The sequence below is a fragment of the Capronia coronata genome (assembly GCF_000585585.1).
Source record: "Capronia coronata CBS 617.96 chromosome Unknown acBCG-supercont1.6, whole genome shotgun sequence".
Taxonomy (NCBI): Eukaryota; Fungi; Ascomycota; class Eurotiomycetes; order Chaetothyriales; family Herpotrichiellaceae; genus Capronia; species Capronia coronata.
In genome coordinates this window covers 1,373,808-1,386,973 of record NW_006912898.1, presented here as the reverse complement: position 1 = coordinate 1,386,973, position 13,166 = coordinate 1,373,808, and the positions used below count along the sequence as shown (strand labels likewise).

The 13,166-nt window shown below is 53.5% G+C and overlaps 4 protein-coding genes across 4 annotated transcripts; 2 read left to right on the top strand and 2 right to left on the bottom strand.

Moving 5' to 3' along the window:
• Positions 1–638: 638 nt before the first annotated feature.
• A1O1_07162 (uncharacterized protein) lies at positions 639–2,665 on the bottom strand (the record flags this gene model as incomplete). The annotated part of the gene is made up of 4 exons (XM_007728035.1): positions 639–1,883; positions 1,956–2,219; positions 2,321–2,446; positions 2,549–2,665. 4 exons carry the CDS (start codon positions 2,663–2,665, stop codon positions 639–641), a joined length of 1,752 nt encoding a protein of 583 aa, XP_007726225.1.
• Positions 2,666–4,946: 2,281 nt separating this feature from the next.
• On the top strand, positions 4,947–6,516 carry A1O1_07161 (succinate-semialdehyde dehydrogenase (NADP+); the record flags this gene model as incomplete). Its single annotated transcript, XM_007728034.1, has 2 exons — positions 4,947–6,006; positions 6,095–6,516. The coding sequence occupies 2 exons, from the start codon at positions 4,947–4,949 to the stop codon at positions 6,514–6,516; spliced, it is 1,482 nt and encodes a 493-aa protein (XP_007726224.1).
• A 416-nt stretch (positions 6,517–6,932) lies between these two features.
• On the bottom strand, positions 6,933–9,509 carry A1O1_07160 (uncharacterized protein; the record flags this gene model as incomplete). The annotated part of the gene is made up of 2 exons (XM_007728033.1): positions 6,933–9,308; positions 9,360–9,509. The coding sequence occupies 2 exons, from the start codon at positions 9,507–9,509 to the stop codon at positions 6,933–6,935; spliced, it is 2,526 nt and encodes an 841-aa protein (XP_007726223.1).
• A 318-nt stretch (positions 9,510–9,827) lies between these two features.
• Positions 9,828–12,554, top strand: A1O1_07159 (DNA ligase 1; the record flags this gene model as incomplete). The annotated part of the gene is made up of 1 exon (XM_007728032.1): positions 9,828–12,554. The coding sequence occupies one exon, from the start codon at positions 9,828–9,830 to the stop codon at positions 12,552–12,554; it is 2,727 nt and encodes a 908-aa protein (XP_007726222.1).
• Positions 12,555–13,166: the final 612 nt, after the last annotated feature.

Genomic DNA, 13,166 nt, shown 5'->3' with positions numbered 1-13,166 from the left:
CGTACTACAAAGCAGTTGGCGCGTAAAGTGGCTGGCGAGGCTGACACAACAGACACAATAGACCAGCATACACACACAACACAGGGAGTTACTACAATAAACGACCTCAATAGGCGAGTACCGCTCAATGAACAATACCATGCGAAAATATCACTGGCAGGTGTCAGTGACAATATGAAGCAACAATGTACCTCTTCCTTGTTTCCACGAAGACCGCCCTCCATTTGTCGGCAAGCAACATCTTGGACCTCCCACCATTACTCTTCAAGCATGAGACCCTTCAACCGCTTGTGATTCAGGCGCCGCAGAGAGGAGGTGTAAAAGGGTAAGAAAGCAACACAGGAAGTAAGAAATCAAAAGAAAAAAATAGTCATTAGACACTATCAGCTCAGGGATATATCCAGAGAAAGGCAGATTCTCCTCCAACACCAAACTTTATGAATAACACCACACACACATACACGGCGACCTGCTGCTCGAGGCCAGCTCTTGACATTCGCGCCTGACAGATAAGCCCGAAAACCTTTTCCCCCACAACCTCGCTTGTTGGGCACTTGAAAATAGACCTGTTCTGTTCTCAAATGGCGTTCTGATTGTTTCCTGGGCGATCTCAAAAGACCAATCGTCCCGACATTCTGTCACGACAGTACCAAAGAAGGCATTTTGTCATGAACAGCCGGCGGCGTCTGCGGCGGTGTCGGTTGGACCTCGGTGGTTGTGATATGCACGCTTAATCGGGCCAGTTTGCTCTCCATTTCCGCCAGCTTGCGCTCCAGATCTAGTATTCTTTGCTCCAGTGGGCTGGGGGTGTCCAGATCAGGTGCAGACGCGTCAACAAGGACAATCTCCTCGACTTGCTCCTGGATAGGCGCAAGGCTTTCGCTAACTTTCTTGTAAGTAGGACGTGGTGGCTCCATAGTCGATACTCCAACGACTCGCTTCTCGATTTGGCCTTGCACAGGAGCTAGGACTGGCACGGCCTCCTCCTGGTCAACTGTAGAGGGTACCTCAGTTGCGACTGCATCTCCGAGTCCAGCCCTCTCCTCTTCAGCGGCATTGGCTCCGTTCAGGAAGTCCACAGCCTCTCTTCTCACATCATAGCCAAAGAAGAAGTCGCAGATCGGCGGACTATGAGGCATTGACCCAGTAGGAGGCAGCGGGCCGGAATAGTGTTTTCGAATCTCAGCCTCTTGTTTCGCAAAGTTGGCCGCAGCCTGTGGCCCGGGGACGACAGGATCGGTCATGATCTGTGTAGCACAGACCCGTGGAAGACGGAACTTTTCGAACTGTTCCAATCGGTGCAGCAGTTTCTCGGACGCAGCCGAAGAGACGCCCTCCGAGCCAGGAACGTCGGCGAGGAAGATCTCCAGAGCCGCGGCATCCTCGATCGACGAAGATACGCCCTGGGCATGAGTCAGGAGCATGGGATGGCAAGCATCGCCGATCAAGACAGCTTTGCCCTTGGTCATCTTGGTCAAGGGCTCCCGCTTCATTTGGGTATAGACTTTGACCTCGGGCGACTTGGACATCAGCTTCCTGACTCTGGGGTGGAAGCCGTCCATGACCCTGTCCAGGTCTTCGTGGGTGGCGGGAAAGTTCCAGTCGTCAATAAAGACGTCGTCGTCGTTCATTGCGTGTTGACCGAGTTTGCGGTGGACTGCCACCACATTGAGGATTTCGTTGTTTCTGCACGGATACGACACCACCATGACGCCCTTGGCTGGCAGAGCGGGAGCCCAGAATCCTGCTGGCTGGTTCTCGAACAGTGGTCTGGTCTCATCATCTTCCAGGATATCCTTCATGGGGATGAGGCAGCGGTAAGCTGTTTGGCCGCTCCGCTGCATCGGCACTGCTTTGCCGGTGATTTTTGCATTGATGCGGTCCTGACAGATAACAGTTAGCTTGTGTTCGTGCCGATACGACAAGACAAGACACAGGATCGAGGAGATGCCTACATGTTGGCCATCTGCGACAATGACAAGATCTTTCTGAGCTTGCGACCCGTCTCGGAGATCAATCACTCCAGTCTCGGGATCAACGTCCATCACCTGGGTGCCCAGTCGGATGACGGCTCCCGCTGCTTCGGCCATCTCTCTCAGGTATCGATGCATGTCAACTCGATGATAGAAGTGCCATTTATTGCCGTATTGCTGCTCCACGTTGGCAAAGTTTATTGTTGGAGCCATCGGTTCGAGAGTGTCACCCTTTGGTCGACGGGCCTGGCACTTGCGTCAGCCGGTATCTCGAGGCATTTCAATCATATGACCGCAAGAGAATTCACCAAGACCGGCCGGGCAAAGATTCATGGTTCAATACGTACCTGTTTGTTCTCAATGCCCCCGGCTTTGACAGGGTCGAACCCCCAGTGTTCCAAGACTCGACCACCGTTCGGTGTAAGTGAGACAGCAGCACCATTTTCGTTCTTGAATTGAGACCGTTCGAATACCTAGAGCGTCAAAACGTGAGCGCCAAATCACACGAAAACGCAAAGCCCGTGAACGTGGGCTCTACATTTCTGTCCGCCTAAACAACAGGGACATTAACCCACCTCAACATCGTGGCCAATTCTTCTCAAAGCAATAGCAGCGCCGAGTCCAGCAACCCCGGCACCGACAATTCCAACCTGAAGTCCATGTTCAAGAGGAGCACCATTGAAGCCGTCCATCATGAATTGATCAGTAAAATGAAAGGAGAAGCTAGATCCGTCGGGGAGAGTTTAGTTGGTACGTCAGTGACAATAACGCAGTCCTTCCTACCAGGAGCACGATAGATATAACGAAGGTCAAGACTGCCACACACCTACATGGCTTTACGCAACCAACAACCAAGACAGTCAAACCTTGGGATATACTTAATATATCAAGGCCCAGACGCCCAGTTCTCGGGAGGACTAGAGGATTCAAGGAGGCCAAGGAAGATTGGTCTCTCGTGTCAGCAGTGGCTTGATCAAGGCCATTGGCATGCGAGAGGGCGTCGAGAACAAAAACACCGTGCAAGCCTTATCTCTCCACATACCCAGAGCCGGCGCTCGAACTTACAAGCGCTTCTCGTTCTCCCTACCTTAGCTGGGTATGCCATTGGCGCAAGTGCCTGCACTGTACAGCGCTGGAAGTAGCCGGCCAACATCAGCCGCCCAAAAAATCAAGGCTGTGGGAGGTGGACGATAACTCGGTAAAAGAAATCGATGGTCGAGTTGTGGCTTTTCTCCTGATCGCTAGTGCTGCTGAATGTGGTATGGGACTATATCCATGCTTCGTTTAATGAACAAAGGGGGGAGACCCAAGAAACGTGGAGGGCTCCATTCACAGCACCTGCTGGTGGTCCCACTCTCTCAAGGAGTATGTGCTGCTAGAGCTTTGGCAGTCCGTCACAAGTCCTTGGGATTCTCGGCACGGCTGTGGCACCAATGCTTCGAGCCATCCGGGCTTGGTCAATCTTGGTGGTACACCATTGGCAAATACGGCAAATGTCTCAAAGTGCAGTGGTGGTCGAGAGTCCAAATCGACGCTACTTCACGGCGATCACTCGCGCTCAGCTCGCAGGAGTCTGGACGGAGGCTTGCACAATATAAACTGAGGAGAAGCATACTGACCGGTATCTCCACCAGGTAGCCATATCTGATCCGAACAGATAGATGTCTGGGACAAGGATATGGTTGAAGTGAACTGGATTTCGGATGGTCCAATTTCCACGTGGGTGCGTTCCCCCCTGTGCCCAAAATGAATCTTTTAGGGTCGCGCCATTCGGGGGCCATCGAATATGGAACACCAGTCAACGAGCTGGATTGGGAGCTGGACACCGGCGCTACCCAGAGTGCTCGAGCGACCGACGGAGTGACATGAACTATAGATTACCTTACAGAGGTGCAGGGATTCGCGAGCTAGTTGAGAATGCTCAAAGGATCTTGTCGGGCGTGATATGAGATTGAAATTGAAATTGACCGGACTGCTCCAGGTATGTATTGTACGTCTCCTGGCGTGGCGCACTGATCGCAACCACTGTTGGGCCTGGGCCTCACAAGCAAGCGGATGGTCATCAATTCCCAGTGAAAGGGATGCGGTTATTCTTCACAGGCCCTGGGCTTGGGGCTCAGGGGCTCTCAGCCTGACTCTCGAAGACGCAGATTTCCAGAGGAGCGAGGTCTCGGCTCCGGACATCATTCACCACATTCATATGATATCTAAAGGACTTTCAAGGGAGGTATGCTTGGATTCAGTCCACTCGAGGCTGGCACTACTCCGTTAATATGGTTCGGGATACTGTTGGCTGGTTGAGCAAAGATGGCCAGCAAGGCTGACCCCCCTGAAGACGTCTGTGCAATCATAAAGGTAATGAATGAGTTCTCTCCAAGACTGCGACGTTGAAGACACGTACTCTCTCTGTGTGTCCCATCGCGACATTCGATTCCTCAAGCAAGGCTCCCCGGGTCTCATGTCGAAACCTTCCCAAAGAATATCCAACCCCATTCATATGACCAGACAATACCTAGGTTCTGAGGGTCGTTGATCCTCGAACCGGCAGGATAGCCAATGCTGTTTCTCTCGCGACAGGACCTACTCCAGCGAGGGCATCCTCATATTCCCGAGATCGTCTCACGATCATATCCTCCTACCTCGGTCCAAGAGACACGAACTCTCCCTCTCCCTCTCCATTCCCCGCACAATGGAGCGTCTCTTCAGCCAAACCAAACCAACCCCAACGGGTGATGTGGGGAGGCCTCATATTCCGCGAGTATGGTTATTTGGGGTCAAGGCTCTATAAGGACGGATACGATATAAGGATTTCGTCTTGTCTGTTAGGCGTGCTCACGGAAGCACTCCCCTCTTAGCAAATTGGACATTCTTCACTTGTGTTCCTGACAAAAGCAAACCAGAGCCATTACCCCCTTGTTCAGCACGAAACCCTGATCGAAATCAGCAGCAACAACAACAGCAGCAGCATCAGCCATGTCACCCAAATCTCTAAACGACCTGAAACGGAAAGACCTATTGCAGACAAAAGGGTACATCAACGAAGAATGGGTCGACGCGGCCTCAGGCAAGACCTTCGACGTCTACGACCCAGCGACACTCGACAAGATCGCCACCCTTCCCGAAATGGGTGCCGAGGAGGCCAACCAGGCGGTCGCAGCAGCGGACACAGCCTTCAAATCATACAAGCAAACGACGGCGCGGCAACGTGCTCGATGGCTGCGCAAATGGAGCGATCTGTGTCTCTCGCACGCCGACGACCTGGCGCTGATCCTGACCCTGGAGAACGGAAAGACTCTCACCGAGGCCAAAGGCGAAGTCATCTACGCGGCCTCGTTTCTCGAATGGTTCGCCGGCGAGGCCGAGCGGGTGCACGGCGAAGTGGTACCGCCGGCCAATCCCAGCCAGCGCATTCTGACCTTCAAGCAGCCCGTGGGCGTGGCGGCGTGTCTGAGTCCCTGGAACTTCCCGATCGCCATGATCACGCGCAAAGTCGGCGCCGCGCTGGCAGCCGGCTGCACCACCGTGTGGAAGCCAGCAGGGGAGACGCCGTTGAGTGCTCTCGCGCAAGTGACCCTGGCGCGCGAGGCCGGGTTCCCGAAAGGCACGATCAACGTCATCACGACCCTGGACCTGGTGGCCGAGGTGGGAGAGGCGTTGTGCAGGAACAAGCTGGTGCGGAAATTGAGCTTCACGGGCAGCACGCGCGTGGGCAAGCTGCTCGCCAGCCAATGCAGCGGCACGGTGAAGAAACTGTCGCTCGAGCTGGGCGGGAATAGTCCCTTCATCGTGTTTGACGACGCGAAGCTCGAGACCGCCGTCGAGGCTTGCATCATGGCCAAGTTCCGCAACTCGGGCCAGACCTGTGTCACTGCCAATCGTGTTTTTGTGCAGAAGGGCATCTACGATAAATTCGCCGAGGCGTTGACCACCAGGATCAAGTCGCTTAAGGTCGGTCCTGGGACTGAGGACGGAGTCTTTGTTGGGCCCTTGACGCATGAACGCGCCGTTGAGAAGGCCTTGAATCATATCAGTGGTGAGTTAGCCGCTGTTGGTTTGGGGCTGCGAGATGTCGCATTGTGAATTTGTGATAGTATTTCGGGTTAATACTGACGGCAAGCCAGATGCGAAGAAACATGGCGGCCAGGTCATTCTCGGCGGAGCCCCTTTGCCGGATCACAAGGGATATTTCCTCCAGCCGACCGTCATCAAGAACATGAACCAAGACATGATCACAACCCGTGAAGAGACGTTCGCTCCCGTCGTCGGCCTGTATGAATTTGAAACCGAGGAAGACGTTATCGAAATGGCAAATGATTGTGATGTCGGGCTGGGGAGCTTTATCATCACCGAGAACATCCCCAGGGCGTGGCGGGTGACAGAGGCCTTGGAGGTGGGCATGGTAGGCGTGAACCTGGGATTGCTCAGTGCGTGTGAGAGTCCCTTCGGCGGTGTCAAGCAAAGTGGCTATGGGAGAGAAGGCGGCCGCCAGGGTATCGAAGAGTATCTCAGTGTGAAGTCGATGCTGATCAACGTAGCCAACTGACGGCTGCGAACGTGCCGAGTTTCGAAGCATCATAGTAATCGTAGTGTAAAGATATTCTCTTCTCGTTCTTTTCATCGTCTCATACACATAGCTGCTGCCTCGCCGTGCTCGGTACTTGCTACTTCGTAATAAGGCATCGCCTATCTGGTCAGCAACCAGACACCAATCACTCGGATCTTCAACCTAGGACTTCATGCAAGGCAAGAGATATTGCGTCGGTCAGGGCAACATAGATCTGAAAGAGGACACACTGTAGAGACAGGTGATTATAAACTGGGAAGACAATTGAGAGTATGAGGTATATATATAATGTGCCTGGAAGATCTCTCGACCGGACGCTTCTGATGGCTCAACTTGTTGCTGATAGCTGACGCTTCCGCTCTGACGGCAGCGTTGTGTGGCCTCGCTGTCTCATATCAACCATTCAATTCCACTCGACGCTTCAGGACGTTCCTCGCATCACCTTCACTGAGGTGATACAAACCCATACTGGCCAAAGCCTTTCTCGCAGCCTCGTTGCTTTCAAAGATGAGCTTTTCGGCGTCCCAAAGCCCCCATTCCTTGATACCAGCGAAATGATCAGATGGAGTGAGAGTCGAGTCTTGTTCGGCTGCAACCTCGTCTCCATCCTCAAAGCCCCATCCATCTCCTTCGCCGTCAAACGCCCCCTGTTGTGACTTCCCAGTGTGCAGCGAAACGAGAAACAATGCTTCTTCGAGCCGTTTCATGCTAGAACCAATGACTCCGGGAATCTTGCTGTTCTTCTCAATGCTTTCCTCAATGGCGCTCAAATCTCGCTTCAGCTGTGATGCTCCGGTGGCGGAAAATGTGTGATGCATGAGGACGTTGTCGTATATGTCCCGTTGCACTGTCGAACAGTAGTGCTTTGTAATGCGGCGCAGTGCCACCGGAGCAAGCACTCGCGCCAGGTACCCCAAGAGAACCGCAGTGGTCTCGAAGAACCCATCGAGACTGGGAGAGGCCGCCATCGACAAAGGATCGGATGGTGTTTCCACCAGCGAGGACCACTGGGCATATTTCACATATGGCTTGAGAGAGCCGTGGACATTGACATCGAATGCTCGAAGGATCTCTTCCTCACAGCGCTGCCGGAGTCGACGATATGCCAGTGCGGTCTGGTCAAACAGGCCGCTTCCATCAGTGTCCGCATCGACGTCTGGCCCGTTGGCTTTGATAGTTGTGGATGTCTTGGCTGCCACATCGTCGACCTTCAGGTCAGTTCCCACAGAGCCATCGGCATTGACTCTCGCCCTATACTGTAGCTCATCCCAGAGCTCGAGGAAGAACACATCATCACTCCAGTCCGACATCTTGCGGTCGAGGAACTCGGCGCTCCCGAATATCTTGGCCAACGTCTCCAAGCCTTTCAAACCAAGAGCATCAGCTTCGGATCCGCCCTGTAACAGTCGGCCTGCCGTGTGTGAAGCAACCAGATATGCTTGCAGTGCGCCATGTAGGTGATTGTGATAATCGTCAAAGATGGACAGCTGGATTTCCAGGAGAAACCTCATCTTCTGGCTGAACGACGAAAGGCCTCGATATCGATCTGTGACCGTCTCCAAAAGATCGTTGACCCTTATTGCTCCCTTCGTGGGTTTCGTCTTGGTGGCATCAGCATCGAAGTCGACCTCGCTACTATCAGGGGCATCTCTGATGCTTCTGTAGCGAGACAACGCGAAATCCTTCTCGACGGCAAGCCACGAAGCAAAGTAGCCGTGTTTATCCAGGATCATCCACGTGATCCCTTTCCATTCTGTCAACATCCTAGGTAGTGGGATATATCCCCAAGTGTCCCGTATGGCAGTGTCGAATGCCATGAGTTCGTGCATGAAGTGAGACATCAGCTGCGGCTCCCGGGAGATGTGCGGCAGGAAAGACAGACACTTTTCGACAACCATAGGCAGCAACGCCGTGATGAAAGCTGATACGGCGTCGGTATAGACGGATTCCATGGCTTCAGACAGGCGTGCTCTTTCATCCAATATAGGCCCGAGCAGGTCGGACATGAATCCGCCATGTCGCTCAAGGAGATCCAGGACGTGAGTGAGGAAATACTCTGGCTTGTCCAACCGGTTCGTCGGCTTCTCTCCATAGAAGTGATATTGGAACCTCGTCGCCAAGGGCTCGATCATGACTTCCAGGGGGAGGAGCACAAGGGGTTCCGGGACGGCAGAAGGACCGAGAGTGTCCCTATTCGCGAAAGTCGCGATCAAATCCGGTTCTTGTAGCTGCAACAGCAGTCCGACTTCCTGCTTCCACTGCTCACTCACAGCTTCCGAGAGATTCAATTCTTTACCCGGCCATTTCATCTGCTCCAGTGTCTTCCTCAGCGATGTCTCCAGGACGGCCTTGACCTGCGCATACAGCTCGCCGGATTGCTGCTCGAACATGTAGAGCAACTGAGGGGCAGCTCCTTCTGCAGCAGGCTGCGCATCACGAAGGTGGTCGAACAACTTGCGTAAACGAAGGTAGGCCTGCAACGATACGTCGGGATGTTCTGAGAGGTTCTTTCTGGCCTGGTCTCGCAGAGTATTCAACTGCTGAACCAGCTCGAGGTATCCCTGTGCAATTTCTAGGTTGCGGACCTTGCCCATTCGTGTCTCAATCTTCTTGGTCGCATCGTCACTGGCATCCGATCGCGCAAGACTCTTCAGCCGTTCATCTAGATCCGCCCGTTGTGACTGGAAAGCTTCGGCTCTCGTCTTTAGTTCTTGTGACCGCTCTTGGGCCCGTTCGTGGGCATCTCGCTGACTCTGGAGCGTATCTTGAAGCTATCCGGCGGTCAGAGATGCCACAACTCGTCGCTATGAAAGGAGGTGTACCTGTTTCCGCAAGAGATCTTGCTGCTCCTGCACCCTGGACAGCAGACTGTCAACCTGCTCGAGATCCGCCGCAGTTTGGATCTTGTCACTCAAATAGTCCTCCGCTCTCGTCCAAATGTCGCCAGTCCTGCTCGACTGCAGTTCGGCCATTTGGATCATTGGTAATCAGGGTGCCGTATGTGTGAACGGGGTTTTGTCAAAGCGACCTTGTCAATCGGAAAGGAGTTGCTACCAACTTGAAGAGGTGAAATGTGTCTTTCCCCAATTCAAGTTCCCAGTCAAAACGCGTCATTATTGTATGTAAATTAATTGATTGATTGGAGACGCGACCAATTCAAACCGATGACGCTGTCGACTATTGACTATTGACTCTTGCACTACAACAGCAACTCTGTGGCCACAAACAACATGATGATTGAATAACCATCCTGTCATCGCACCGGCGACACTGTCGGTGACCAAACGACTATGGACAGCCCGTCGAAACGACGAAAGAAGAACGATTCCAAGCCCGCCGTCGTCCAACATCGCAGCCTAGACTTCTTCTTTCGCAAACAGAGCGAGCAGCCAGAGAAGACCACCGATCGGACTGGACAGAATGGAGACACGGTAGCACCAGGCCAGTTGGTCCTCGACAATGACCAAAGTACCTCTGAAAATGCTCTCACGGACGAAGAGTTGGCTAGGAGACTGCAGGAAGAATGGGCACGGGAGGACGGAGAAGGGTCCAGCCAACATGTACCGTCCAACCGACCAGAAGACACCAAGCACAAGACCGAGGAGGATGTCAAGGCCTTTGTCTCTACGGCCTTGGACCACTCTGAACCCGTCACTGAAGTTGCACAGAATCACGCTGGCACGAAGAAAGGTGTCCTTGGTCTGCAAAGTACCGCGTCGGAGGAAGACACGATCACTCTATCAATACCGTTCGATCAAAGTCCTCTCACGTTTGACCCGTCACAATATGTATCAGAGCTGAAAAGACACTGGGCAGCAGACGGAGGCGACGCTTCTTACGCTCTTCTCACCAGATGCTTCTTTCTGGTCAACTCGACTCAGAGCCGGATCAAGATCGTGGACACGCTGGTCAACTGTCTGAGGGTGCTGATTGAGGCGGACCCGGAGAGTCTTGTTCCAGCAGTATGGCTGGCTACTAACTCTATTTCGCCCCCGTACATCTCGCTCGAGTTGGGGTTGGGAGGATCGGCGATATCAAAAGCCTTGAAGAAGGTGTGCGGACTCGACAACGCGGGTCTGAAGAGTCTCTACGACAAACACGGCGACGCAGGCGACGTGGCATTCGAGGCCAAGAAGAGACAGAGTTTCACTCTGCGGAAACCAAAGCCTCTCACGATCAAGGGTGCCTACCAGACCCTCGTCAAGATTGCCAACAGCAAAGGTCATGGGAGCGTAGAGCAGAAACAGCGACTAGTCGAGCGGTTGCTGCAAGATGCTCGTGGACCAGAGGAGAGCCGATACATTGTCAGGACTCTTGTGCAGCACTTGCGCATCGGAGCAGTCAAGACGACGATGCTGATAGCCCTGGCCAGGGCTTTCCAGCTTTCCCGTCCTCCAGGCGCAGACTTCCCAGTGAGAGATGCTACGGAACTGGCCAGACTCAAGAAAGACGAGCTCGCCATTGTCTGGGGAAAAGCAGAGGAGGTAGTAAAGACATGTTTCGCACGGCGACCCAACTACAACGACCTTGTCCCAGGCTTGTTGGAGGTCGGCGTTTCAGAAGAGCTGCTATTGCGTTGCAATCTGGCACTCCATGTCCCTCTGCGGCCCATGCTAGGCAGCATCACGCGCGACCTGAGCGAGATGCTCACCAAGCTGCAAGGACGAGACTTCAGCTGCGAATTCAAATACGACGGTCAGCGCGCGCAGGTCCATTGCGACGAACGCGGGAAGGTGTCCATCTTCTCCCGCCACCTGGAAGTCATGACAGACAAATACCCGGACCTGGTGGCCCTGGTGCCCGAGATCCGCGGCGACGGAGTATCGAGTTTCATCCTGGAGGGAGAAGTCGTCGCGGTTGACAGGAACTCTGGCGAACTGAAGACATTCCAAACACTCACCAACCGGGCCAAAAAGGACGTGGATATCGACTCCATCCAGATCGACGTGTGCTTGTTCGCATTTGACCTCATGTACCTGAATGGCGAACCACTACTGGACCGACCATTCCGTGAGCGCCGAGCTCTTCTCCGAAGCATGTTCGTGGAAAAGGAACATCACTTCACCTGGGTGCGAAGCATCGACGCGACGTCTGCAGATTCGGAGACTGTGCTCGAGTTCTTCAAATCGGCAACAGACATCAAGTGTGAAGGCATCATGGTCAAGGTCCTAGACAACCTTGCGAACCCAGACCTTGGTGTCCCAGCCGGCAGCGAGGCGGAAGGTGATGATACTACAAACAATACCTCCGTCACCACCACCATGCCTATCACCCCAAGCAAAAAGGGGAAGAAATCCAGCACCAACAACATCAACAACAAGAAGACGCAACTGGACAAAGAGCAAGAGAAAGAGAAAGGCACCCGCCGAAAAGCACTTCTCGCGACCTACGAGCCAGACAAGCGTCTCGACTCCTGGCTCAAAGTGAAAAAGGACTACGCCACCTCGGCCGACACGATCGATCTGATCCCCGTCGCCGGCTGGCACGGCTCAGGCCGCAAAGCGAAATGGTGGTCGCCCATCCTCCTGGCCTGCCGCAACCCAGAGACCGGATCTCTCGAAGTCGTGACGAAATGCATCTCGGGCTTCACCGACAAATTCTACCAAGCCAACAAGGACAAATACGCCGAGGGCGGCGACAACGTGCTGGGCTCGAGACCGAGTTATATCGAGTACAGTGGTCCCGAGCCGGACGTGTGGTTCGAGCCTCAAGAGGTGTGGGAGATGGCATTTGCAGATATCACGCTCAGCCCGACGTATACGGCTGCGATCGGGCTGGTCAATGAGGATCGAGGGTTGAGTATGCGCTTCCCTCGCTTCTTGAAGGTGAGGGACGATAAGGGGATCGAGGAGGCGAGTACGAATGAGTTTCTGGCTGCGCTGTATCGGAAGCAGGAGGCTAGAATCAAAGAGACCGGACAGGTCGTTCAGACTACAGGGGCTGCTGCCGTTGTCGAAGGAGATGCACTTGGCCCGGCTGACGAGGATGAGGATCACGACGACGATCTTGATGAGTAGTGAGGGAGCTAGGTCTCTGTCTTGACTCGTCAGTCCAGTCTAGCCTGCCATTGAGATACAATTCCCCTATTTCTCCGAAGTGTTAAGCACTTTGGTGTTCGAGCTACTGTTTAACGTAGCAGGTGGATGGTCCAGATGTAGCGTAGCTACGGCTCTATAGGCGTGCCTGAATAGACAAGGAAGACACGGCCCAGAACTATTCTTGTCATCCTCGCTCTTTCTCTGTCAGGCACTAACATCTGAAGTCTGCAAGACAGAAGATCATCTTTGAAAATGTATATATATACAAGTGGTTGTCTATGGTCATTTGCTTGTTCTCGGCCTATTTCACCCCCTCCAGACCTCTGCACAAGGCAGGGAGAATGATGGGGGGCTGGGGCATAGGGCTGGGGAGAAGTACAGCAGAAAGAGCAATGGGGAGAGCAATGGGGAGATTAAAACAGCAAGGGATACATAATGGGCAAATACAGGAGTGACAAGCAAGATGAAAAAGATAGCATAGGGGATATGAATAGAAAAGGTAAGAATAGGAGGGATAGAGGTAGAGAAAGGTAAGGATAGGGAGGGTAAGGATAGGGAGGGTAAGGATAGGGAGGGTAAGGATAGGGAGGG